Source organism: Mustela putorius, unplaced genomic scaffold (assembly GCF_011764305.1).
Source record: "Mustela putorius furo isolate JIRA1106 unplaced genomic scaffold, ASM1176430v1.1 tig00003875_pilon_pilon_pilon, whole genome shotgun sequence".
In the NCBI taxonomy this organism is placed as follows: domain Eukaryota; kingdom Metazoa; phylum Chordata; class Mammalia; order Carnivora; family Mustelidae; genus Mustela; species Mustela putorius.
The window spans coordinates 2,369,412-2,396,585 of record NW_025422026.1 but is presented as its reverse complement, the minus strand read 5'-3'; the positions used below and the strand labels follow the sequence as shown (position 1 = coordinate 2,396,585).

General features: G+C 48.7%; 1 protein-coding gene across 4 annotated transcripts in view; it reads right to left on the bottom strand.

The window, feature by feature from the left end:
- IL16 (interleukin 16) overlaps positions 1-27,174 on the bottom strand; it is a 99,549-nt gene that overhangs the window by 29,707 nt on the left and 42,668 nt on the right. For all 4 annotated transcript variants that reach the window (XR_006602694.1, XM_004763640.3, XM_004763644.3 and 1 more), the window contains exons 3-6: positions 8,524-8,632; positions 5,251-5,393; positions 3,413-3,523; positions 432-546 (exon numbers count right to left, since the gene is read on the bottom strand). Coding sequence is in view for 3 of the 4 variants with exons in the window: in XM_004763640.3 (XP_004763697.2) it covers positions 432-546; positions 3,413-3,523; positions 5,251-5,393; positions 8,524-8,632 (478 nt within the window). In the remaining variant the exon portion in view is untranslated. The remainder of the gene's footprint in view (positions 1-431; positions 547-3,412; positions 3,524-5,250; positions 5,394-8,523; positions 8,633-27,174) is intronic.

Genomic DNA, 27,174 nt, shown 5'->3' with positions numbered 1-27,174 from the left:
TCTGCTCCCCGGGCCCCTTACCCGGTGGACTGTGAGCTCCACAGAAGAAAGATCATACGCGGTCATGACCTCTACTCCTAGAGCCGGGAGCACCGCCCGCTCTCAGAGAGTGTTTCTCAGATGCATCAGAAGCACAAGGCCTGATTTCCCTGTGGTTGTGGTCAGGGAGGGTAGGACAGAAGGAGAGGGGCCCTTGGAAAGGAAAGGAAGGGAACCAGACAGCTCGGGCCTCTGTCCCAGGCCGGCCACAGGACCCGGACTGAGGGCAAACACACCCAGCAAAGTGCCTGTCCCGACGGCATGGGCAGGGACAGGGACTGCGGACCCCAGACGCATGCAAGCCGGATTCTGAAGGCTGCAGAGGCATTTTGCTTTCCACCCTCTCCTAGGGCCGCACGAGTCTGTCTGCCGGTGAGACACGGGAGCTCTACCTTCCTGCAGCCTTCCGTCCGCCGCCGCCGCTCCCCCCGGAAAGATGGTTTTGACATAAATTCCAATGGGGCCGTAAATGCTATCCTTTCCCCCAACGATGCTGAAGCCCAGGCCCTGAGGAGAGAAGAGGAAAGTATGTGTCAGGAGCGGGGTCCATGCTATTCCCTGGGCTGATGTTTGCCGAGACGCGTCAGGAGTGGGGTCTGCGCTATTCCCTGGGCTGATATTTGCTGAGACGCGTCAGGAGTGGGGTCCATGCTATTCCCTGGGCTGATGTTTGCCGAGACGCGTCAGGAGTGGGGTCTGTGCTATTCCCTGGGCTGATATTTGCTGAGACGCGTCAGGAGTGGGGTCCATGCTATTCCCTGGGCTGATGTTTGCCGAGCGCCTGCCCCAACCCTGAGCCAAGGTCCCGGGGAGGAGACAGGTGCCCTTGGCCTCACAGACCCCCGGCCTTGGGGAAAACCAGGACTTCCGGGCCACACTGGGCTGCGTGGGGTCACGGGCTCTCCTGCGGGTCTGATGTCCTGACCCAGAGAGCCAGGGATGTGGCCCGAGACCTCGTCACGACGCTGAGCCCTGGCTCGGCCGCTCTTTCCGGCAAGTCTGTCTCCGAGCCCCGGGTCAGCCCCGTGGGAAATGATGCTCGTAACCTAACCCACAGGCTGCGCTTGGACCTTCAAGGAGATCCAAGCAACAAAAGCCCGCGGGAGTAATTACCGCAGCTTGCACCCGAGGAAGCCCCGTTCTCCCACCAAGGGCTGCTCACTTCCCTTCTGTTTTTGCATCCCGTCCTCTCCTTCCCAAGGACATCACTGTGACCTTGAGCCCCCTCTACTGGGTCACGAGCTGACAAACGCCCCAGGAGCTCACAGCACTGGCCGGCGGCTCTGGTGGGAGCTCAGAGGGCTCAGGAGACAGCCCCCAAAGCAGGAGCGGCCGGGAGGCTGCAGAGACAAGGCCAGGTCAGAGGCGGAGGAGCAAGAGAAAGGTGTGAGTGGCGTGTGCACCGTCAGAGCGAGGAGGGAGCCCCCAGCCTTCCCCGCGGACCCGCCCGTGAGTCAGGAGAACCGCATGCAGACCCAGAGAGCAGCCGAGGAAAGTCACACATGCTGGCTCGGTTTGTGGGGGACCGAGGAGCTCCCCGCTTCCCAGGAGGGCTTGGCTGCAGCCTCGATGGGCTCCCTTCTAGACTCTCAGCTCCTGAAGGCAGGGAACGCATCAGACTGGTCGCTGCCTGGCCTCTGGCAGGTGCTCAGGTGACGTGCGTCATGGAGTGAAGCCACGAGTCAGGTGACAGCTGGGTCTTTGGGTCCAGCTCGCAGGGGCATTGGGCAGTGGCTCACAGCATGGCTCCTGGACGGACCCCACGGGAACAGCCACCGTGGTGACAGCCTCACGGCTCTGGGCCAGTGTCCCTTTGGCCAGCAGCTGCTCAGAGCTGAGCCTGTGTGTCACCGGGTACCAGAGCGATGGCAGGCCCCGGCGCCCATCCTTGTCCAGCCCTGAGCATGGTGCCTGGCCTTCCTTCCGAAGCTGCTCTGTGGCCCCTTTGATCGTGACCCTGCTTCGAGCCCTTACGGAGCCTTCGAGCTCCGCTTCCTGCTCCCCAACTCAGCTCTGCCGCTCCTACTCGCCATCCTCCACCACGGGCCTTCCTTCCGGCACCCGTCATGCGAGGCGGCCGGTGGAGGTCCTGCTTGCGTCGGACTCGCCACCCTGCTGTGCACCCGGGCTTCCTGCACCCAACAGCTCGCCTCGCCCTGGCCCCTGCCCCTGCAGGCCGGCTCGGTCGGCCCCGTGACCCGTGATGTGCAATCACATGGGATCTAGTGAAGGTTCAGACACGAGGTCAGTTAAACCACCATCGACCCTCTCTGCGTGCCCTTTGCTTTCTTCTGAGCACCGCAAATGACTTAAAAGCCACCGATTTTTTTTTTTTTTTAAATACTGCTGCCTAAGTCCAGGGGGAGGGAGGAAGCATTGGGATCTACAAGTCAGAAAGCCGGACTGTTAGCGAGGTCGGCGAGGAGAGAGGGCTTCTCCTTGCGCCAAGAGGAGCCGTGGTGTCGGCATTTGATGCTTCTGTCTTCTCTTTTGTGTCTCTGCTGAGCTCCCGGGAGAAGGAGGGTATGGGGAGGAGGGAGAGAACATCCGGGTGCAGGGGCCCCTCCGGACCGACCAGAAAGGAAGCGCCCAGCAAGGACATCTCCTGACACACCACACCCTGCGTTGCAGCAGGTAGATCAAACGAACAAACAAAAACCCAAAACCCACTGTTTTGTTATTTAAGCATCTCGGCTCCTTGGGCTCCTCTGTGAACTTGGCAACCACTGCCCATGTCCACTCCAGAATGTTCTGGAGGGAACACAAAGAAACATTTGGGATGTTCCCCCACCACCGCTGCCTTGTCCCTCCTTTCGGGATTCCGCAGTTGTGGGCAGAACTCAGGGTGGGTGTATCAGGCGGGTGGAGACACGTGGATTGAACCAACGTCGTGTGTCAGCTGGAGCCTTTGGGAGGGGTCAGGTCATGGAGGGGAGCTCACGAAAGGATGAGCGCCCTTAGGGAGGAGACCCCAGAGCGCTCTGTCACCCTTGCCAAGTGCCCTGTGCCCACACAGCGAGACGGTCCCGTCCACCCACCGGGAAAGCTGTCCTCAACGGACACCTTAGCCGTAGACGTCCAGCCTCCCCAGTGGTGAGACCATGCTGGCTAAGCCGCCTCCAGCAGCTTGAACGGACACAGACACAACTGAAAGGATTTGAATTTAATCACCAGGGGGAATTCACTTCTAGAAAACACCACGCCAAGAGCAAGCTGGCCGACAGTCGCCCTGTGGTGACCTGCACGGGGACATCGCGACGCTCACACTAGCAGCCAGAACCACCAGACCTGGTTCCTTCCTTCCCTGAACAGGACAGCTCCTTGGGAGCGTGTGTCCGTCCAGCGGCTTCTGTTGGCAGTGATCCTTGCTTACCTTGGCCTGGCCCTTCATCAGCACGATGTTGGAGATGACGGAAGCCTGCAAGCCTCCCGTGGGCTGCGCGAGCTGAGCTGTGCTGAGCGACCGTGTGGGTCTCGAGGTGCCCTGCAGGAGGGAAGCGGCGTGGGGAGGGTGAGCCGATGGGACAGCAGCACACACCTCACAGGACAGGAGAGGGCCAGAGCCCCTCTCTCGGGGGGCCCACGGCATGGCCCCCACGTGTGGTCGATGAGGCACAGTGGGAGTCTGGTGAAGAGGGGCTGTGTTTCATGGTCTGCATGGTTTCAGCCTTGCTGAGTAGTCCTGTGTCCCTGCAGACCAGCACCTGGGAGCCCCCCGAGACCTGTCCAGTTGGCAGGTGCACAGCAGATCCCAGACCACACGGCCCTGGGGTGATGGGTCCTAAAGTCGCAGACAGAGGCGGGAACCGCAGCCGCCCAGAATGCCCTCAGCAGACCCTGTCTGATTCAAGACACATGTGCTGAGAGCCCTTCTTGTGCGGGGTGTAGGTGGTGGGCAAGGCACATGAAGATTTTAAAAAAGCAGAACATAAATCTCAGGGCAGGCCCACAGGTGACTTGCAGCCGAGAAGCAGTGTGCCCGAGAGACAGACGCCCTGTGTGCCTCAGGAAGCCACTTGGGGAGGGGACAGTGGAGCCTGGCCCGTCGGTCAGGGCTGAGACTCGAGCCCCCACTGCCTTGGGCTCTTCTGGTGGCTCTGCCCAAATTCAGCCGGTGACCTTGAGGAAGTGACCTCACCATTCTGTGCCTGACTCCTCTTACTTGAAATCATCGGCCACTTGGAAAGTCATCTTTTTCCTAACTCTGGGACCCTCGATGCTCCCAGTTGGCAAATGAAAGACATACTAAGTCCACGAAGGGAAGGGAAGAGCAAAGTGAGACTGGCAGGCATCTGCCGGGGGCCCGAGTACCGTGCGGAGAGAATCAGGCATCACTTGCCTACAGAGCCCGCCCTCAGAGCGCTCCTGCTCTGCTGGGGCGAGGCTATAAGAGGACAGGCGCCCAGGATGGGCACTGGGAAAAGTGTAAGGCCCACGCAGCTGGCGGGTCAGGGGCGCTCCCAGCAGAGGTAGGGTTAGGCAGGTGTCTGAAGGATGAAGTGGGCTTTCCAGAGCTGGAGACAAAAAGGGGCTGGGTGCTACAGACAGGGCTTCTGGGTGGTCGTGGGGGCCGCACGCGGTGTGCACTCCCCACGGCTTCGGGCAGGAGCAGGAGGAGGCTGGGGACACCGTGTTTCGTGACTGCTAAGCCAGCTGATGCCCGCAGTGGGAAGAACGTGTGATGCACAGCGTGCGGGCTGGGCTCAAAGTCTGCCCGGTCCCTTTGGTTCTAAGACATGTAAACTCAGACAGCTACTCACCTGGCCACGCTCCTGCTACACATTCATTTCTGAGCTTATGAACTGCAGGCACTGCATGTAAAGCGCATTGCCGTAGCACGGGGTTAAGAGCCCAAGGTTTCAGAGTCCTGAAGGTCTGACTTCAAGCCCCAGGGGCCGTCGGCCACCGGCCGCATGCACGTGTGTGCGTTCCCTCCCCTGTCCCAGCCCGGTTCTTCGGCGACTCGCCGAGTCAGGGTGCAGGTAGGGCACAGCCGCGCCCCAGGCTCCGCTCACGTTCACTGCCCCTCGCCTCCTGATAGCGCGGACGAGGCAGCCGCTGCATGCGGGGAGGCTCAACGGGGACCAGCCCCCCCTGGGGTTCTTCCTTTGCCCGGAGCTGCCCACACTCGCTAGCCAGCGCCCCCCGCCCCCACCTCGGCCACTGCTGCGTCCGGGCCCTTCCCCGCTCCCTTTCCCCCTCCGTTCTTACCGCAGCCCTGCCTGCTGGACAGTCCAGCTGCTGAGACAGAGACTTCCGGCTACTGCAGAGGGAGTAGGGCTGTCTGTCTGCACAAGCCGGGGATTTCTTGATCATCGGGAAATCGATTTCTCCTGTGCAGTAGGGATTCACACCTGAAGCACGAGGGGAGGAAAGGGAGAAGTCATGTGTGCTCTCCGCACGCAGAGGGCCGGGGAGAACACCTCGGAGCCACCCCAAAGCCACAGGCTAGCGCAGGGGCAAGCTCGGGGCTCTGCCCCCCAGTCCCCTGCCACCAGGCAGCCGGAGGGCAGTTCCCGCTCCCAGTACGGAGCTGGGACCAGCACAGACCCAGGCCCGGGGTCCGGACAGAGCGGGTCCCCGAAGCACCGCTGGTCTGAAAACGGCTCGTGGATGTGCTCCAGCCACAAGGTCACCATCGCAAGTTGTGTGTTGGGTGGGGGGGGTGCAAAACCAGTTAAACACACCGCACTGATGGAGTTCATCGAAAACGTGGTCGTGAAAAGGGGTGCAAAGGCCCAAGTAACTTCTGAAAGGGAGACTGTACCGTGAGGCTGGCACAGAGTGACGCACGTCGGTCCTTGACGGTGAAGCTGAATTATGGGATGGAGACATAGACGGGAAGACACGGGGGGTATAGGAAGCCATTTTCTGGGGGGGGACACTTGGAAAATCGAGTCTCAGGTGTTCCTTAATTAATGAAACCCAACTGATCAGTTAATTAACATCCCGTGAAGGAAACCAGAAGTGGGGATAAAAATAGGACACACCTCTCGAATCGCTGCCAAAATGAAGCAAACACACAGAGCAAGAAGCAGGGAACCAACAAGCCACGTGTGACCAGAATCACAGCGAGCGAAACGCAGAAAAGCGAAGAGAATATTCTCTGTAAAATCAACACCCACCGCCTGAGCGTCTCTCTTTAAAGAGACGGCCCTGTTCGCTTTTGAGATGGAACTGCGCATCGTTTCAAGAGATGAAACAGATGCACAAGAAGAGGACCACGAGAGGCGGGTGGAGACCGATCCCCGACCAGCGAAGAGCAATCGTCCATCAGCTGCGCTGGGCCTGGCTTCAAAACATGGTTAGTCCTGCTTCACACCAAACAGCAAACGTGAATGACGAACAGAGCAGGCTTGTTAAAAAAAAAAAAAAAAAAAGGCAAATTGTTTACAAATTAGAAGGAAGTTTGGCCAAATATTTCATCGTTCTCTGGATGTGCAAGAAACGTTAACAGTATTAGGAAGGAAAAAAAAAACATACGTTTGATTATGGAAAGATATTCTCATCTTTCTGTTAAGAAAAGACTTAAAGAGAAAACAGTAAACACAGAATGTACGTCCCACAAAAGACAGCCAAATATTAACACAACTGAGAGGCTCTTTATAAATCAACGCTAAGACTGATCACCCGGATAAAAAAATAAGAGGAACTCCTGCCAAAGGGAAAGGAAGAAATGAGGAACATTTAAGGTCAGCTGTGTGGAGAGGCTGGTTTTCGGGGCCAGCGAACCAGGCAGGTGGGAGCCCACAAGGCCCCTGAGAGGAATGAATGAAGGGCCGTGTGCAAAGTGTGGACAGGGTTTAGGAAAAGAGCGAAGCCCACCGGGTATCTAGGAACTGGCAAAAACTGGAAGCTGGCGCCATCTCGGACCTGAAGGGGCAAGGGGAGGAGACCGTCTTCTCAGAGCCCGGTGGGTGCTAGGTCCACGGAAGGTGGGCCACCCTGACCTGGTGTCTGGTCCCAGCCAGACAAGGTCTGCCAGGACACAGCACGGAGGCAGAGGGAACTGGGAAGACGCGCTCCAGCAGCTTTTCCTTCACCATCCAGTCTCCTGCTAGTGCTCCTCTCTCACTGAGCTCCATGAAAAAGCAGAGAGCCAGGGGGGCAGGAGGCCGGGGGGCTACGGGGTCCCGGGGGGTCAGGGGCTAGGGTCTGCTCGGTGCCCACAGTGCAAGCAGGGCTGACTGCGTGCGCATGTGCCCTATGGAGTCACAGAGCCTCACGCTCAAAGGGGCCTTGGCTTGGGTCTAATGCCCCACCGACTCCCGTTCTATATTTGAACAAGGTTCCCACACTTTCATTTCACACAGATCCCTACAACTCACGTAGTCGGTCCTGGCTGCGAAGCAGACCAGAAGAAAGCAGAGGTGAGGAAAGAGGGGAGTAAAAAAAAAATCTGCAGCAAATAGATATTGTTAAATGCTCATATGGCGGCTATGAACGAAGAAGGAGGTACACATCCACGTCACTGGAGTCTTCGCTTCTTAAACTGGGCAGCACGGATCAACTCTAAGGCATAGTTAACCTTTTGAAACTCCATTTCTAGGAAATTGTTCTAAAGGGGAAAATAAGCAAAAACTTATGATTAAAAAAAAAATAACTAGCAGCCCCAAAATAGGAAATGAGCTTGGGAAATCATGGTTTAGAGATGGAATGAAAGGTACCAAAGGTCGCATGGACAGTTGGTTCTGGAAGCAAGTGTGAACTCCTAACCATGCTTCTATCCACGGCCCCTCATGCTTCCCTAAGAAAATCATCACAAACGTAAGCAAAATTTCACAGACGAACTTAACACTGCTGCTTATCCTCGTGAAAACCTGAGAATAACGGGAATAACTTAGCTCTCTGACAGGACGGAGCTGGTTGACTAGGTTAGGTGTGGTCACACAATGAAATACAAGGGACCCACTGAGCATGGTGTTTGCAGAAGAATGTTCAAGGACACGAAGTTGTGCTGTGTGCGCGTGTGTAGACGTGTGCTCTGTGGGCATATAGAGGCATCGGAGGGGAAGCACAGAAAACATTAGTGTGGGTTGTTTCTAACATCAGCATGTGGTGTGGTTTTAATCTCATCATGCTTTTCTGCATTCTTCAAATTCCCTGACTTTGGAGTAGAGCTCCTCTCTTTGCAGCAACCAAGAGTCCTGATGTCCTCCAGCCTCCACTCCCATCTGGTGACAGATGAGGTGACGGAGAGCTGGGGAAAGCCAGTGGCCTTCCTAAAATCAAGGAGCACATCAGAAGACAGAGCTAGAGCAAAGCCCTTGCCTTTTATCCTCTATGTCAGCTCTTCCCAACATGGCACCTGAGTCCATTACGAGGCAGAACTGCCGAGGGAACCTTCCAGCAGACCACAGCCATGTGTAATCCAGCTGGACCCACCGAGACCTGCCCTCCCCCAGATCCCCCCACATCCCTGATGTTCCCGGTCCTCAGCAACAGCGAGGCTCCATCCCGGGGACAGGTCCACAACACACTTACTGGTTGAATTGCTGCGAGTCCTTTGGTGACAGGCTTTGGGAAGCAGGAAGGTACTACTCTGCGCTTCTACTTTTCCAGACTTTTCTCGGGAAGACGTTGTGGAAGCTTCCTGCAAAACAGTTCCCACCTTTTATTCAGTAAGTCGGTTAGAACAGAAAAACCTGCGTAGACAGCGGCCGTTCAGGCACTGACGTTGGAAGTACTGGTTGGATTCTCTGTGTCCCCCAGTAAATTATAGGCTCTATACAGGCTGGGATTTAGAATCACCATCATCGGCTAAGCTATGGGTAGAGTCACCCATTTAATAAAAATTGAGAGAATAGATATATTTGCACAGACACGGATCTAAGGCAAGAGATGATGTTGAATAACCATGTCAGCCAATACACGTCTGATTCTTTGTCAAGCGCTGGGGAAACGAGCGTGAACAAGCCGGACAGGGCATCGATGGCAGAGCAATGCTGTTCTAGCAGAGGAAGGCCCCCAGCAAGCGAGCAAGCCAAGACGAGGGGTCGGCGATGACAGAGGACGACAAACAGGGGAAAGACCTTCCCTGGACGGGAAGCCAGGGAGACGCATTTGAGAGAAGAGCTCAGGTCACTTGCCCTGTTCTACGCAGGAGAACATAGAAACTAGGAGGCACTTAGGAACTCTGTCGAATGAATGTTATGTGAATAGTTTCTTAATATCGAACCATCCTTGCATTCTTGAGAGTATTATGATTTTATTATCTTGCTGATTTCCTTCTCTGAAGATTTAATTCAAAGCCTTAAAAACCAGCATTCTCAAGTTATGGTTCTTTTCGTCTTCTTTACCTTGTCATACAGATCACATTGTCCTTGTGCCTTTTTTAGACTAATAATCTGGAGCACTCTCCCATGGTGCTGAGTTTATAAGGCAATATGTTGAACAGTTACACTTGGACTCATTTCTCCATCAGGGCGAAGGATGAAACAGAAAACATACAACTTGGAGATTTTAGGGACAGAAGACAGGAGGACAGAGGGACAGAGGTCAATAAGAGGATCATGGAATTATTTCATTTCTCTCCCTAGAACTGTTTTTATATAACTTTATTACTTACAATGATTTTGACCTAATTCTTGAATTATGTTGGTTACACTCATCACTACCATCATCATTGAGTGCATACGCATGCGTGTGTGTGTGTGTGTGTGTGTGCACGTGTTTTCTCTCAAGGAAGTTATGTAGATGGAAAGCTCTGGATATCTACATGTCTGAGAATGTTATTTGGTGGTTGTCACACTTAAATTATCTGCTGAGTGTAGAATCTTTGGGTATTTGTCATTGTCGGCTCGAATGCTACCTGGGACTGAAGTGTTTGGGGGAGAGGTCTGTAGGGGCACCTGCTGCTGTCTTCTTACTGATATGCCTGCCTTGCTTCGAAGCCAGCTTTGTCGGTGCCTGGTTAATGTCCTGGCTCCAGGGGTGTGTGTGTGTGTGTGTGTGTGTGTGTGTGTGTGTCTGTCTGTCTGTGGGGGGGGGGGACTTGAGCACCTGGCTGCTTTCCAAGGGTGGAGAGAGGATCTCCCGGGGCCTCTCACTTTGCATCCTAGCCCCTGGCACTGCGAGTGAGCGGGTTCTGTGGGAGCAGGGAGGGGTCTGCGGACATCTGCCACGCTCACTTCCTGCGTGGCAGCGCAGGTGAGTCAGCCCTGCCCTCAATCCTGAGTCACCCGCACTGCTCGTGCAGGAAGTTCTCCGGGGTCCCAGAAGGAGGCTGGCCTCACCCGCGGCTCTTGTCCTGACATGCTCTTCTCCCTATGAGTCTATCTATTCTTTGAATTTTGGTAGAAATAGACTTTTTTGGTAGAACGTCTAAGAGGAGAGGGAATGACTAGAAAGTACTCTGGAGGGCATAGTCCACTTCCAGCCCCTTTCTAGGCCTATGGTTGTATCTAGTTCTGACCCAAGAGGATCCTGCCAGAAACCGCATCTCACTCTCTTTGTATTTCTTGCACATGTCAGGGGTTAAAACCAGCGCTCGTGTCCCTCGAACACCTTCTCCTTCTCAGCAGCAGGTGGTGCTCTATGAACCTGAGCAGACTATCTTCCGCCAGACTCCCCTGAGAGCCCTCAGAAGGAGACGGAGCAGGAACTCTCCAGAAGGTGACACAGTTCATTTGAACCTTTGAAACTCTCTATTTCTAGGACTTAGCATCATGACTCGTTCTTTGAATCAGTCGCTTCATGCACTGTAAGAGTCAAAAGATATTTATTTTTTTTTTAATTTTTAATTTTTTATAAACATATATTTTTATCCCCAGGGGTACAGGTCTGTGAATCACCAGGTTTACACACTTCACAGCACTCATCAAAGCACATACCCTCCCCAATGTCCATAATCCCACCCCCTTCTCCCAACCCCCCTCCCCCCAGCAACCCTCAGTTTCTTTTGTGAGATTAAGAGTCACTTATGGTTTGTCTCCCTCCCAATCCCATCTTGTTTCATTGATTCTTCTCCTACCCACTTAAGCCCCCATGTTGCATCACCACTTCCTCATATCAGGGAGGTCATATGATAGTTGTCTTTCTCTGTTTGACTTATTTCGCTAAGCATGATACGCTCTAGTTCCATCCATGTTGTCGCAAATGGCAAGATTTCATTTCTTTTGATGGCTGCATAGTATTCCATTGTGTATATATACCACATCTTCTTGATCCATTCATCTGTTGATGGACATCTAGGTTCTTTCCATAGTTTGGCTATTGTGGACATTGCTGCTATAAACATTCAGGTGCACATGCCCCTTTAGATCACTACGTTTGTATCTTTAGGGTAAATACCCAATAGTGCAATTGCTGGGTCATAGGGCAGTTCTATTTTCAACATTTTGAGGAACCTCCATGCTGTTTTCCAGAGTGGCTGCACCAGCTTGCATTCCCACCAACAGTGTAGGAGTGTTCCCCTTTCTCCGCATCCTCGCCAGCATCTGTCATTTCCTGACTTGTTGACTTTATCCATTCTGACTGGTGTGAGGTGATATCTCATTGTGGTTTTGATTTGTATTTCCCTGATGCCGAGTGAGGTGGAGCACTTTTTCATGTGTCTGTTGGCCATCTGGATGTCTTCTTTGCAGAAATGTCTGTTCATGTCCTCTGCCCATTTCTTGATTGGATTATTTGTTCTTTGGGTGTTGAGTTTGCTAAGTTCTTTATAGATTCTGGACACTAGTCCTTTATCTGATATGTTGCTTGCAAATATCTTCTCCCATTCTGTCAGTTGTCTTTTGATTTTGTTAACTGTTTCCTTTGCTGTGCAAAAGCTTTTGATCTTGATGAAATCCCAATAGTTCATTTTTGCCCTTGCTTCCCTTGCCTTTGGCGATGTTCCTAGGAAGATGTTGCTGCAGCTGAGGTCGAAAAGGTTGCTGCCTGTGTTCTCCTCAAGGATTTTGATGGATTCCTTTCGCACATTGAGGTCCTTCATCCATTTTGAGTCCAAAAGATATTTCTTAATTACCAGAGTCCCTGAGGTCGTGTCCTCTGATATGATTCCCACTTCCCCATGCTTTCCAGGGAAACTGTGCAAGCGAATGCTGACATGTGAACTCAGTAGCTCTTTGGGTTCACAGAACATAGAGAAACCCCATAAAACAGCCAGTACGTCTCCTCGTCTAAAGCCCAGGCTTCCCTGAAAAGTACCTTGGAAATGTGAACCTTCCCTGAATCTCTAATAAGATGAAGATAAATAAGGAAGTGAGCCTGGGGCACCTGGGTGGCTCAGTGGGTTCAGCCTCTGCCTTCGGCTCAGGTCATGATCTCAGGGTCCTGGGATCGAGCCCCGCATCGGGCTCTCTGCTCAATGGGGAGCTGGCTTCCTCCTCTCTCTCTCTGACTGCCTTCTGTCTACTTGTGATCTCTGTCTGTCGAATAAATAAAAATCCTTAAAAAAAAAAGGAAGTGAGGCATATGAAACATGAATCATCTTTAAAAATTGTGCTTCTAGAGAATTTTTGTAGTATATGTAAGCCTCTACTATCATGGTAGGTAAAAAAAGAAAAAAGGTGCTATGAATAGAGTTTCACAATAATCATGCAATGTAGGCAGAAGGAAAGGACTGGAAATAAATACACCAAGATAGTAATATTATCCATTCAATGTACGTTCGTTAAGCACTTCCTATGCATGAGGTTGTATTCCAAGTAGTGAGATGATGTTCGCACACAGGGTCCTGCTCTTACGGGATGGCAGGGCATGTGGTGTGTCACGGGGCCACGAATTCTTACTCTCCTACTTCCCCCTCCCCTGTGTGTTCTGCGTCTCCTACAACAAGCTTGGATGACTTTTACCATCAGACCAGAAACAAAAATGCCATTTTACATGCATTTCAAGGGTCATGTGAGTAAACTTAAGACAGTGTGTTGACTGTTCATTATTTTTTCCCCTTCCCATCCTCTCTCCAAAGCTCCCTGTCCCAAACAAAATGTAGAAATAGCTCAGCAAGCAAAGCTAGTTGATGTCAGGAGAATCATAAGAAGCAGAGACTTTTTCTTTTCTTTTCTTTTCTTTTTTTTTTTTTTTGGTCCCCATGGCCTGAAAGTCGTTAGTGTCATGTTCAGAAGAAGGAAGCTTTCTTTCAGGGTTTCAGAGTTGGCTGTAAGAGACTTTATCCAGAGCGAGCCAGATGAACCCCTGGACCGCTCTGCTCTCTGCACACCGGGGTGCAGCCTCTTCTGGTCAGGACGGTGGGAGCAGTGACCTCCCGGTGTACAGGCAGGACGTGCCCCCCCCCCACCCCACCGCGGCAAGCACAAGGCAGCACAAGGGTCCTTCCCTTCATGGCTCTGTGTCCTCTGACCAAAGACACGGGGTCTGGCAGCTGGTCCTGTCCCTCTGCTGTGGACCCTGTTTCTGAAGCAGCCGGAGGCTCTGACAGCCTGAGTCAACTCAGGCAAGCTCCAAACTCTTGGATATGTGTGTAGACTTTGCTCTGACCTGGCTGAGGCGGGAACGGGCTCCCTGGACGGCTAGTGCAGGGAAGAACAGAAATGCACTACTCCCCACTGAAGGCGGGATCCAAGAGGCGGTTTTCTATCGGGCATGTGAACAAAACAAACAAACAAACAAACAAACAAAAAGCCCAACTACATGACCCTGAAAAGTTCCCAAAATAGAGGCAGCGCACAAGTTTTGTGGGTCTTCGACTTCTGGAGGCCCACGAGGATCCAGCCCTCATCCACACTCTGGGATTATCTCAAGGTGTGGTTCGTTCTCTGCAATCCCTACAGCTCAGAGCACGACAATCCTTTAGTCGAAATGCACCGTAGGATGGAGTGGGTGGAGGGTATGAGACCAGCAGCAATAAATCACACATTACCCTGGGCTTGTCACCTAATTGTTTGGACTCAGTTTCCCCCTTTGTAAGCCAAGGGGGTCGATTTGACAATCCCGGTAAGCGCTTTCCACTCCACACTTCTGAACGCAACGGATGGTTATGTTTAAAGATCTGAGTGGCTACTCTACCCTCGGAGATGATCACTTGGCGGAAGATGGTTCTCGAGACTGAAACAGCTTTCCTTGGCTGCTGGGGGCGGTTGCTCTTGGGCAAGACGTCCTGGGTGGAGTGGTTTCTTCTCAAAGGAGTCTCTGTGGGATCTGCTGCGAGCGTCTGTACAGTGCGGCGCCTTTCACGGCACTCAGAACACAGCTCTTCTGTCCCGGCTCCCAAGGTGGGGCAGCCCTGGAAAGGGGGGATGCATCACTGAGGTCAGGGGCTAAGGGACATGTCTCCGGACACATCTCCCCTCATTACCGTGGGAGACGGCAGCCGCAGGTAGCAGCTCCGGGGGAGCGCGCCCATCGCCCTGGGGATGGCAGTGTCCACGGCAGTCGGTCCCACCACAGTCTGGGTGTGGAATAAGGCAGAACGGCCAGGAAGCTCTTTATGGGGTGTTTCCCGACGTGACGATCAGCCATGGGGCTGCGGGGGCTCCACAGCCAGGCCTCACCCACAGACGGAGCCCAGGACTGCGGGGGAGCAAACCCAGAGTGAAGATGCAGAGTTCCGGGATGCTGGGTCCTACAGGCAGCTCCCTTCTGGAGTCTGAAGTCCTCCCCAGGGGCTAAAAGGATGCATCCACTGCTTCCCCAGAGACGCTCATCTTTATCAATGCCCGAAGGCCGGCGGGAGCTTCGGGCCTCTGAGTTTGCTGACCGCACTCCGCTCACGTGGGCGTCTTCCCATTTTCTCCTGAGCTGAGGCACCAGAGCGGTGCCAGCCTAAGGGAACCGCAAGGTGCCATCCAGCTGTCCTCCGGGTCGAGGCTCCCGGTTGGGCCGACGATGGAGCAACAGGCTTTGATCTGTAAGTCACGGGGGTGAGCCGCGGGGCCCGGCAGATCGGCCCGCAGATGGTCACGCGGGAAGCCAAGGCCACACGCTCCTGCCGCGGAGAGGACGGGAGGGAACGGAACCGAGGAATCCTTCTCAAGCCTCCCTTCCACTGTGCTCCCCCCATGACCCCCGTCTCCTTGGATTCCGACCTTTTCAGATGCCTCAACACGTCCACTCGTGCTGGCTCTGCCTCTGTTCAGAGGACTCCTCCGGCGCCGGAATATTCCCATGGCTGGAGGTCTAGGAAGGGTCTTTTAAAAGACTTTTTAAAAAGATTTTATTTATTTATTTGAGGGAGTGAGCTCAAGGGGGAGCGAGGGGCAGAGGGAGAAGCAGATTCCCCCATGAGCAGGGAGCCCCGACGCGGGACTCGACCCCAGGACCCTGGGATCAGGACCTGAGCCAAAGGCAGACGCTTCACCAACGGAGCCATCCAGGAACCCCTTAAAGATTATTTTGAACAAATGACTCTGGGATGAGTAGACGTCCACACGTCAAAGAATGAACGAGACCACTTTCCCACAGCAGACACAAATATTAACTCAAAATGGATCAGAGGGCACCTGGGAGCCTCAGGGGGATAAGGCCTCTGCCTTCGGCTCAGGTCATGATCTCAGGATCCTGGGATCGAGCCCTGCATTGGGCTCTCTGCTCAGCAGAGAGCCTGCTTCCTCCTCTCTCTCTGCCTGTCTCCCTGCCTACTTGTGATCTCTGTCTGTCAAATAAATAAATAAAATCTAAAAAAGTAAAAATAAAAATAAAAACCACCAAAATGGATCATAGACCTCCATTCTAGCTACAACTGAAAAAATTCTTAGAAGAAAACAGATCCTCATGACCTTGGGTTAGGAAAACATTTCTTAGATATGACAGCAAAAGCACGAGGGACCCCAAAAAAAGTGGAAATGGGCTTCCTCAAAATTACAAAATTTGTGCTTCAAAGGACACCATCAAGGAAGTGAAAAGACAGCCCCCAGACCTGCAGAAAATATTTGCAAGTCATGTATCTGATGAAGGATCTGGATAGAGAATATATAAAGAGCTCTTCCAAGTCAATAATACAAATGATCCAACCGTTCAGATGGACAGAGGATCTGGACAGGTATCTTCCTGAAGGAGTTAGGTGAGAAACGCAGAAGCACATGAAGACCCCCAGTGTCATTAGCCATCAGGGGAATGCGATCCAGAGCCACAGTGACGAGGCTCTGGTTCCAGACGGCGACCAGGGGCTCCTGAACGCACCTCCCCCCACAGACATCAGACATCGACAGCCACGTGTGGACCCGTTTGCTCCAGGAAACAAACAAACTACAAGCTGGGGGAGAGACCCTTTGCCATCAGGCAGACGAGAGAGGGGAGCGGGACGGCAGGAAGTTCTGAGACACAGCCTCATAATCTCTCCTCTCGCGGGGCAGCCCGCGATCAGCAGGGACCCCGAAGCTTGGAGCTCCCCCTGCGGAGTGAAAAGTTTGCAGTTCACATAAGACACCCCAACTTTTAGCGCTCCTGAGAAATGAACCCTCAAAACACTGGGCTTTGAAGAGTCCTGGGGCTCGTGACCCCCGGAAGCCTGGGGTGGCAGCAAGCTGAGGACGGGCTCCTAGGAGGCTGGTTCACGTGGCCGTCCCAGGGCCCAGACGGAAGCAGCCCTGTGAAAAGTGCCCAGACTTTATGAGAAAGAGACTAATCTGCTTGTTTTAAAGCATCGGTCTCAGGGGCAGGGGCCAGCGGGGGGTCCTCTCAGGGGACAGAACCAGCGCGTGCGCTCTTCCCACCAGCCCTCTGCCAGAATAAAGCCGGTGGGTCGCATCTTTCCCTCTTCTTTTCTTTTCCTTTTCCTTTTTTGGCGAGTGCCAGCTTCGTGCCTCCCTCTGCTGGACTCCAGGGCACCAATATCTCCCAGAGGGAAGCTTCCACCCTCGTCTGATGTGCTGGTTTTTACATCTGGTGCTGGTGGCCCCATTTCTGCCCCTGCCACCCAGGGGACACTGCTTGGTCCCCTGGTTCTAGAGTCCCCTGGGACTCAACCATTGGAGAAACAGCCCTTGGCATGCTACTCCCCCAGGGAAATGCACAACCGCCAGACGGGGACCCCAGCCCCCACCCCAGCCTTTCTGAGGAGGCTTATTTGCTGGTCCTAGAGCTTCAGGCTTCAGGACGGGCTTCCCTCTGATATAGGTCCAGAGTCTCCACAGGTGCTGTTGGGGAACGTGGGCTGGGCACGTCACCTCTGCCTCGATACAAGGCACTGGAGTCTCCTGGGAAGGGCCCTATATGCTTGTCTGAGCTACAGTGTTTGTGGCCGCTTCCAGAGAACACCTTGACCTCATCAGGATCTGGGGCCACCTATGCTCCTGGTCCCATAGGACTGTGTATACCTGCATTCCTTAAAAGCCGTGGCCTGCGGGTCTGGCTTCCCATGCACCTAACTCTAGGCGCTGGCGGAGATCTCCCGCTCTGGGACACTGATGGGTTGGCAGTGTCCCACCTACTGGGAGCTACAAGAAACAAGACAGGCTCCGTGGACAATCACAAAGCTTGGAGAGACAGCCAAGAGCTGGGACAGGGCTGGGGGACACGTGCTATAAGGTGGATGAGACTTAAAGACGTGATACTCAGTGGAAAAAGCCAGTCACGAAAGACCCCAGATGCTATGATTCCATTTCGTGAGAAGCTCAGAACAGGCCCATCTCAGAGCCAGGAAGTCGATTCGTGGATGGTCCGGGACCGACGGGGGCTGGGGGCGGGGCTGGGGGCGGGGCTGGGTGGAGACTGGGGGCGGGGCTGGGTGGAGACTGGCAGCCGATGGGCGTGAAAACGTTCTAAAATCAGAGAGTCACGTGGGCCTTGGATGCGTCTCCTTAATTCCTGGGCATTTGCTCTTTTGCTTGTTTGCTTCTCTCGTAAATGTCATCTTTCCTTCCATTATTTTATTTGCAGTTTGTACATAAGGAAAATACTGATTTCTTTATTGTTGATTTTGAAGCCACACCCCTTACAGAATTCTTTTATTATTTCCTCTAGAGTTGTTCTTTTTTTTTTTTTAATGAGTCTCATGGGCTTTCCATAAGTTAAACCCTTTTATCTACAAAAAATAATTAAAATAAAATAAAATAAAATCGTGTAGTGACGGTTACACGACTCTGCGAATAGGCTAAAAACCATTTACTGCTACACTTGAAATGGGCACATTGCCTGTTATATCTTAATAAATATATTTATATCTATAAAGATAAATATATATTAGAAATATATAATTATATATTTTAAGTATATATTACATGTAAGTAGAAATATTACATAAATATGAATAAATATATATATATATATATATATATTGGTGTTATATCTTAATAAAACCAATTTGGAAGGAAAATTCATTTTTTTCCTTCAGATCGCCCCTGCCCTCGACCACTTCTCCTGCTGGTGATTTTGCAAAAATGCAAATGCTCCTCAGAGACACTGAATCTCTGAGGCATCTGTCGCTGATGGAGTCAAGATCCAATGTGAGCTCCCGGCCTGCGCCTCCTCGGATGTTACTCAGACGGACCCCACGCCTCCCGCCCCAGGGAGCCGGACCCCCGCCCCGCGCACCTTCGCATCCTGTCCCGTCTTACAGCGGCCCATCCCTGCTCTCCTTCCCTCTTCGAGAACACCTCACCGCACGTATTCTGCGGGAATAAACTCGGGGCCTGCCCATCTGTAAGACCATCTCTGCGCAGAACAGCCACCGCCTGAGAAACCCGGGGGCTCCCTGTGCTCATCAGACCCAGGGAAAGCTTCACGGTGGAAGGGCATGACGCTGGCGGGCGGCTGTCTCAATAACCCGTGCGACCGCCCTTCGCCCGTCTGCTCCCAAACTAGTCTCACCTGTCTGTTTCTCGTTATAAAACTAGGTTGCCTGGTCAAGAAGTGTTTCCACTTACGAGTTCTGTATGTGCTCCTAAATGTAAGAACAACTCTGGGGAATACCACTTTTCCAAAAAAAGCTGAGGATTTTTCTGCCAGACACGGTTTCTATTTCTACTAATTTAGTAGAAATGACCCTCCATCCAGTTTTTATAGTAGGTGCCGCGGGATTTTCAGAAGATGTACACGGAACCCTCCGGGCAGAGCATCTGCACTGACAGCCAGCGAGAACCCTACTGATCCCACCGGTCCCCGAGGAGCGCCAGTCTAGCTCCCGGAGATGTCCCGCTTCTGTCACATCGTTTTCATACTCTAGAAATGGGTTACAGGAAATAATTGGACAAAATGCACAAGGACATGTATAGAAATTTGTTCATCCCGTGGTCCGTAATAGAAAACACCGACAAGGCAGTACTGAGGATGTTAAGACAGGAACGCGTTCCTTTGATCCTTCTGCTAAAACCAAGAAAAAGCGTGGGATGGGGCGGGAACCTATCAATGAAATAGCGAGGGAGTAAGGAATTCTCAGAGGCCACGAAGTAAATAAGGCTGTGCCACCATATTCCTGACAGGGGAGCAGCTCAGAGCCTGGCCGATGCCCCGAGATCATTTTATGAACTGTCTGGACGTGAACTTCACCTTCTAAAGCTTTCTGGGATGTTGGGAGCAGAGAGTCCCGATTTCTTCCCAGGATGCAGGGTTCAAGAGGACCCTCCCCTTGCACTGAGGGGGCCTTAATAATTACATCCTCATTTGAAACATACACTGGAAATGAATCCCTTCCACCCTCAGGAACTGCCTGAAAATCATCAGTCTGGAAATGGCCCTAATGGAAGGAGGGGAAGCCTCCCTGATTTGCTGGTGATTAACAGTAACCAGATGGCCCTCACAGGACTTGGCAACCCTGATTCATACCACATGCATGTCTTGAAAAACCTCTAGACGAGAATTTAGTTCAAAATGCTCCTAGGCTGATGGTGCCCCAGCCACCTGGCAGAAACCAACTCGAAACTTCTCTGCAGGACCAAGCTTTAACTTGGGTCACAAAGATTCCCGCCGAGAAGCTAACAAGACTTACAGGATCTCAGAGAAAAAAAAGTTAAATAATAATAATAATAAAGAACAAAACGCATATTGGAACAAGGTACCATGAGAGAGAGCCAGAAGGAGCGATACACACCAAAATCAGGCCTGTGAAGGCTTCGAGTGATGGGAAACGGACACAGAAAGCAAAATAAATATATTTAAATTTCTCAAGAAGTAGAAGAAAGGACTGAGCCGTTTGAGGACAGAGGAACCATGAAAGTTTCTGAGCAGACTTGGGGAAAGTACCAAGAAATTTTAAAGATCATAAAATTATTTATATCTCAAAGGAAATACGTGGGTTGAACTGTGGGTGAGGGAGCACTGGGGAGGGGACAAGAGGACTGATCGGAAAAAGACACCCAGACGGCAAGGAAAGGGGATGGAGAGGGTTAAGGAGGGTTTAGAAGCATTAAGCTGGGGCGGGAATGCCTAGATCTAACCAGCCTTCCAGAAAGAGACGCACTGCACATGCGTGTGAATACGGTTCTTCCGGTCCTGATGAAATCATCCATCCACAGCGTCATGAAACCCAACAAATCCCAAATAAGGTGAATAAAGAGAAAAATAGGCTTAGCTCCTGCTTGAATTATGGAACATCAAAACATGTAGAAGATCTGTAAAGCAGCCAGAGAGAAGATAGACCGTTTTTTTAGTGAGCAAGGATTTAACCCAAAGCTTCTGTCTCCGTGGCAATCGTGAATAATTGATCCATTGTGGCAAGAGAGAGCAACCATCAGTGTAAACATGGGGGCCTAAGAGTGAGTGGACCGAAGGCCTTTCAGATGGAAAACCTGAGAGAGTTCACCACCGTTATATCCTCCCCGAGGACATTCCAAAGAAGAGGGAGGAGGAGGGGGAAGGGAGGAACAGGAGATAATATATATATCTATATCTCGATATAGAGATATATATATAATATATGTAAAAATAGAGCTAAATTACCTGAAAGTAATAGGATAATAAGAAGCCAAGAGCACTACCTTAATGAAAATATTCAGTGGCTTTTGTACCATTCAGAAAGAGGGTACAAGTAAAAATTAATAAGTTTAACACTGAAAACCTAGATGTGCATGCCAGATTTTCTGGGGTAATCATAAAATTACAGACACAGAGTTATAAACAGAACCAATAAAGGAGAAAAAGAATGAAAAAATGTAACCATCGAAAAGACCAAAAAAAAAAAAAAAAAGGCAGAGAATAAAAAACAAGAAAAGTAGAAAAAATATTTAAAATGAAATAATTTTACATGCAGGTGGGTGTGCATAATTTAAGAGGCTCTATGAACCAGCTAAAAGACAAGGACTGTCAGGATGAATTTACCTAAAAATATTTTTTTAGACACGTCACTTGACTTTTAAAGAGAAACTTAATTTTTAACAGCAGTTTCAGGCTTAAACAAAATTGCGAGGGAACCTCAGAAATTTCCCACACACCCTCTGCCCACACGTAGGGCACATTCCTTACCAAGGATGAACCTCCACAGACACATCATCATCAGGCAGAGTCCACAGCTTGCCTGAGGTCCCCTCCTCATTGTGTGCAGCCTGTGGGTCTAGACCAATGTGTAACAGCAGGTACCCATCCCTGTAATCCCATACTGAGTACAGACTTCACCACCTCTGTGATCTGCCTATTTACCTCTCCACCAGCCCACCCTGGGCAACCACCGATCTTCTCATTCTCCCCATTGATTTGCCTTTTCCAGAAGGCCATGTAGATAGAATCCCACCGTGTGTAGGCTTTTCGGACCAGCCTCTTTCTCTTAGGAATATGCATGCAAAGTTCCCGCATGTCCGTTCAGAGCCTGGCAGCTCGCTTGTTTTCAGGGCTGAACAGTATCCCATCGTGGGGTTGCATCCCAGTGTATGAACGCATTCCCCTGTTGGGGGCCGTCTTGGTTTCTTCCAGATTTGGGCAATTATGAACAAAGGTGCTGTACACACCCGCGTGCAGGATTTTGTGTGGACACAAGTTTGCAGCTCCTTTACCTAAATGCCAAGGAGCCCAAGTGCTGGGTCATATGGCGAGACTCTGTTTAGTTTTCTAAGAAACCAGCAAATTGTCTTGCCAAGTGGTTGCGCCATATTGCCCTCCCACCCTGAGACAGAGAGAGTTTCTGTTGTTCCACATCCTCACCAGCAGGTGTCCTCAATGCTCTCTATTGCTGCCAGTCTACTGTGTATGTAGTAGTGGCTCATTGTTTTCTTCTGCATTTCCTGATGCCCTCTGATGCGGGAGGTCCTTCCAGGTGCTCACTTGCCATGTAGATCTTCTCTGGTGGGGTATTTACACTTTGGCCCACTTTTTAATTAGGTTGTTGGTAAATTTTGGATAATAATCCTTCATAGATGTGTGTGTGTGTGTGTGTGTGTGTGTGTGTACACAACAATGTGTATGCTGTATATTTTGGATAACAGTTGTGTTTTTGGCAATGATTTTATCCTACTCTGTGGCTTGTCTTCTAATTCCCTTGATACTGTCTTTCATAGAGCAGTTTTTTAAAAAAAATTTTAAAGATTTTATTTACATATTGAGAGAGAGAGCCAGGGGAGGAGGAAAGGGAGAAAGACAAGCAGGCTCCATGCTGAGCATAAATCCTGATGTGGAACTAGATCTCAGGACACTGACATCATGACTGAGCCGAAATCAGATGCTTAACCAACCAAGTCAACCAAGTGCCCCAGCAGTCTTCCTAATTTTAAAAAAGTCCAAGCTAGTCAATTATTCCTTTTATAGCTAAATCAGACAAATGCTGATCAAAATAATTCTGGTATGATTTTATAGAAAAAGGAGATTTAAACAAAAAAAATTAATACAGGTAAAGTCACCATGTAAATGTAATACCTGCTTTAGATCATGAAGATACAATTCTAAGCTTGTTTGCATCTTCTATAGCCCCCCTCACGTGGGCATAACAAGATTTTGTTAGAAAGCGTAGATTTTTATCCTGCTCCCTAGATACTCCTAGATCAAGCAGATACACATCAGAAAGTGTGTAGACTATTTAAACAATTCAATTAACCAGAGCAGATTATAGTTTCTCCTCAGACATACATAAAAATTTTGTAAAAAATAATCGTGCATAGGGTCGTCAAACAATTGTCAGTAACTACAATGGCCTGGCATAGTACCATGCTTTCTGAGAACAACACCATCAGCCATAAAGCATGATGAAAAGACAGATTTGTGATGCCAGAGGTTAGGGGTGGTCAGAGGCTGGGTGTGATGGTTAAGGGGTAGTGAAAAGGGGTTTGGGGGGGATGGAGCTGCTCTGTATCTTGACTGGAGTGGTGGTTACACAGATGTACATGTGGGGTAACAGCACAGAACTACACATACATCATAACTGTGTTAGATTTCTGGTTTGAATGTCCTACATAGTTATCATAGAAGATGCCAACATTGGGGAAAACTGGGTGAAGGTGTACTACTTGTACTTTGCCACCATATAGGAATCTACAATTATATCAAAGTAATTCAAAAAAACTTTGCAGAAGATTAACTGGAAAATACTCACACATCTGAAAATTAAGAATCACACCTTCTAAATAACTCATTGGTTGAAGAAGAAATTATGTTGGTAATGTTAAAGCATTTGGAACTAAATGATCATGGAAATTTAGATATCAACTCTTGTGAAATGCAGCTGAAGAGAAAGCTATACTCATAGAAGTTGCCATCTTAAATGCTTATTTGAGGAGAGATGAGGTTGAAAATAATTAATGAACTATTCTTCAAAGGAAGCAGGGAAGAAACAATACTAGAGATAAGAACAAGATTTATGAGACATGCAAGAGGCAGATGGACAAAATTAAAAGTTGGTTTTGGGAAAATATTTTAAAATATTGGTGAAATTCCAGTAAAATTAATCAAGAAAGAAAAAGAGAGAAAACAAATAACATGAGGGGTTAGGAGGGGACATGATTACACATGTAATACAGATTAAAAAGATAAGAGAATACTATAAACAACTTTATGGAATAAATTTGAACAATTAGGTAAAATGAAAAAATCTGAGGAAAGAAAAACTTCATCAAAATCAACTCAAGAAAAAGTTAGGAAATCTTTAGAAGTCTGTAAAAATTAAGAAATACCCAAGCAAGAGAATTCTAGCGTCAGATGGTTTTACTGAAGAATTCTACCAAACGTTTAAAGAATTAACATCAATTGCATACAGACATCTCCAGAAAATAGGAAAGAATAGTTCCCAATTAATTTTCTGATATTAGTATTTCTTTAGTACTAAAGCCAGAAAAAGACAGTAAAACAAAAAGAAAAGAAAAGAAAAGAAAATTACAGATCAATATTATCGTAATTGCAGAGGTAGAAATCCTTAACAAAATACTACCAAATAAAATTCACCAGTGGATAAAGACAACTATGCCTGATAACCATGTGGGGTTATTCCAAGGATGCAGAGATAGTTCATTCAAAAATCAATTAAGGTAATCTATAAGGTAATCTAATGTATTAACAGGCTAACAAAGAAAAATCAGATGATCATATCAATCAATGCAGAAAAGCATCTGATGAAATTAAGCACCTATTCATAACATACACTCTCAGAATACCAGGGCTAAAGGAGAACACAAAACCCATAGCTAACCACACTCTTAATGAGTAAAACTGAATGTTTTGCCTCTGAGATTGGGTACAAGGCAAGAAAACCTAATCTCAACCCTGAATCAACTTGGTACTGAAGGTTCTAGCCATTGCAATAAGGCAACGACAACAAAAATGAAAGGCTTCAGAAAGGAAGAAGCCAATTTTCCCTTATTTGTAGATGACATGATTGTCTACATAGAACATCCCAAGGCATCTATGAAAATAATTCATAGAACAAATAAGTGAGTTCAACAATTTGCAGGGTACAAACTAGACATAACAAAAATCAATTCTATTTCTTTCTATGAGCAATGAACACAGAGACACTAAAATTTAAATGCATACCATTGACAATCACTCAAAAATATAGTTAGGTATAAGTATAAGGAAACATATACAGGACTTGTATGCTGCAAACCAAAAAAAAACCACTAATAAAGAAATCAAAGATCTCAGTGGATAGAGAGACATAACCATATTCATAGATCGGAAAACTCAGCAAAGATTAATTCTCCCCAAATTCACGTATAAAGTTCATGTGATTCCTGCTAAAATCCCAGCAAGATTTTTTATAGACATAGACAAAATTACTCTAAAATTTATATGGAAATGCCAAGAGACTAGAATAGTTAAAAACAACTTTGAAAAAAACAACAATAAAATAGGAGAAATGCACCTACCTGATTTCAGGAGGAATTTTGTAGCTACAGTTACCAAAAATGTGTGGTACTGGAAGAGGGATATACATATAGAAAAGAGAACCCAGAAAAGGATGTACACCAATATACCCACCTGATTTATAACAAAGGATCATACACAACTTTTTGGAGGCAAGATGGTCCTTTTAACAAACAATTCTGTACCAAGTGAATGTTGATACATTTGGGGAGGCAGGTGGAGACAGAGGAAGCTTGGCCCACATCTCTCATCTCATACAAAAATTAACTCAAAATGGAACTATGTGTAAACTATAGAAATTTTAGAAAATGTCAAAACTCTACTATCTTAATCACTACATTTAAAAATAAGCATGTTCTCTTGTATGGAGGTTTCTCTGTCTTTGCTTACTTAATTATATGTCTATTTGATGCATACTTTTAGAAAAAAAAATGGAAGAAAACTTTCAGGATCTAGAGCCAGGGAAAGAATTCTTAAACTGGACACCAAAAACAATTCATAAAAGGAAAAATTGATAAACTGGACTTCAACCAAATAAAAAAATTTGCTCTATGATAATTCACATTAAGATGTAAAGACAAGCTGCAGTTCTGGAGAAAATATTTGCAAGCAACATGTTCAATAAAAGATGAGTACTTGGAATTTGTAAAGAATTCTTAGAAATCCACAAGAAAAATAACAGACAATCTAACTCAAAAATGGGCAAAACACATGAACAGTCTTTTCACTGAAGAGGCAAATAAACACCTGAAAAGATGTCCAATGCCATCAGCCATGATGAAATGCAGATTAGGGGCACCTGGGTGGCTCAGTGGGTTAAGCTGCTGCCTTCGGCTCAGGTCATGATCTCAGGGTCCTGGGATCGAGTCCTGCATCGGGCTCTCTGCTCTGCAGGGAGCCTGCTTCCCTCTCTCTCTCTCTCTCTGCCTGCCTCTCCATCTACTTGTGATTCTCTCTGTCAAATAAATAAATAAATAAAATCTTTTTTAAAAAATGCAGATTAACACCACAGTGAGATATCACTACAAACCTACCAGGATGGCTAAAATAAAAAATAGTGGCATCTAATACTGTCAAGAGTGCAGAGAAACTGGATCACTCATACTCTGTTTATGTGTATCTGAAATGGGGTGGTCACTCTGGAAAATTGTTGGGCAGTTTCTTTAAAAATAAAACGTGTAACTATTTGTACAACTCTTGTCCCCAAGATTACGCACCATCTGATACCATTTGTATGATGATCTTGAAATGATGAAAGCGTAGATAGAGTTGCCATGTGTGAAGGTGGAAAGGGAGATGGCTATAAAGGGGCAACAGGAAAAATCCTTGAAGGAATGGAGATATTCCGTACATTGACTGCATGGATACCGATAACCCAGTTGTGATACTATACTATCATTATCCAACATGTTACCCTTGAGAGTAGCTAAGATATATGGATCTCTCTGTGTTATTTTCTTACAAATTTAGGTGAATCTACAATAATCTTGAAATAAACAATTTAATTTTAAAAACTGTTTTAAAATTGCATTAACAATGCCATAAAAGAGTTAGAAAATAGAATTCTTTAAAAAGGTAACATTTGGGGGCACCTGGGTGGCTCAGTGGGTTAAAGCCTCTGCCTTCAGCTCAGGTCATGATCTCAGGATCCTGGCATAGAGCCCTGCATCAGGCTCCCTGCTCGGCAGAGAGCCTGCTACCCCCTCCCCCGCTGTCTGCCTCTCTGCCTACTTGTGATCTCTGTCTGTCAAAAAAAATAAAACAAAATCTTAAAAAAAAAAAAAAAAAGAGAAAATAAAGAATGTCTAGGAACTAAATCTAAGGAAAGATACAAAAGATCTTTCTGAAGAAAATTACAAAACTTACTGAAAGGCATAAAATAAGCCTAAATAATGAAGAGATAAGTTATATTTACAAAAACGGGAGACTTAATATTATAGAGTCATTTATAATTTTAACATAGTATGAATCAAAATTACAAGTGTTTTTTAGAACATTAAAACCAGATCCTTAAAT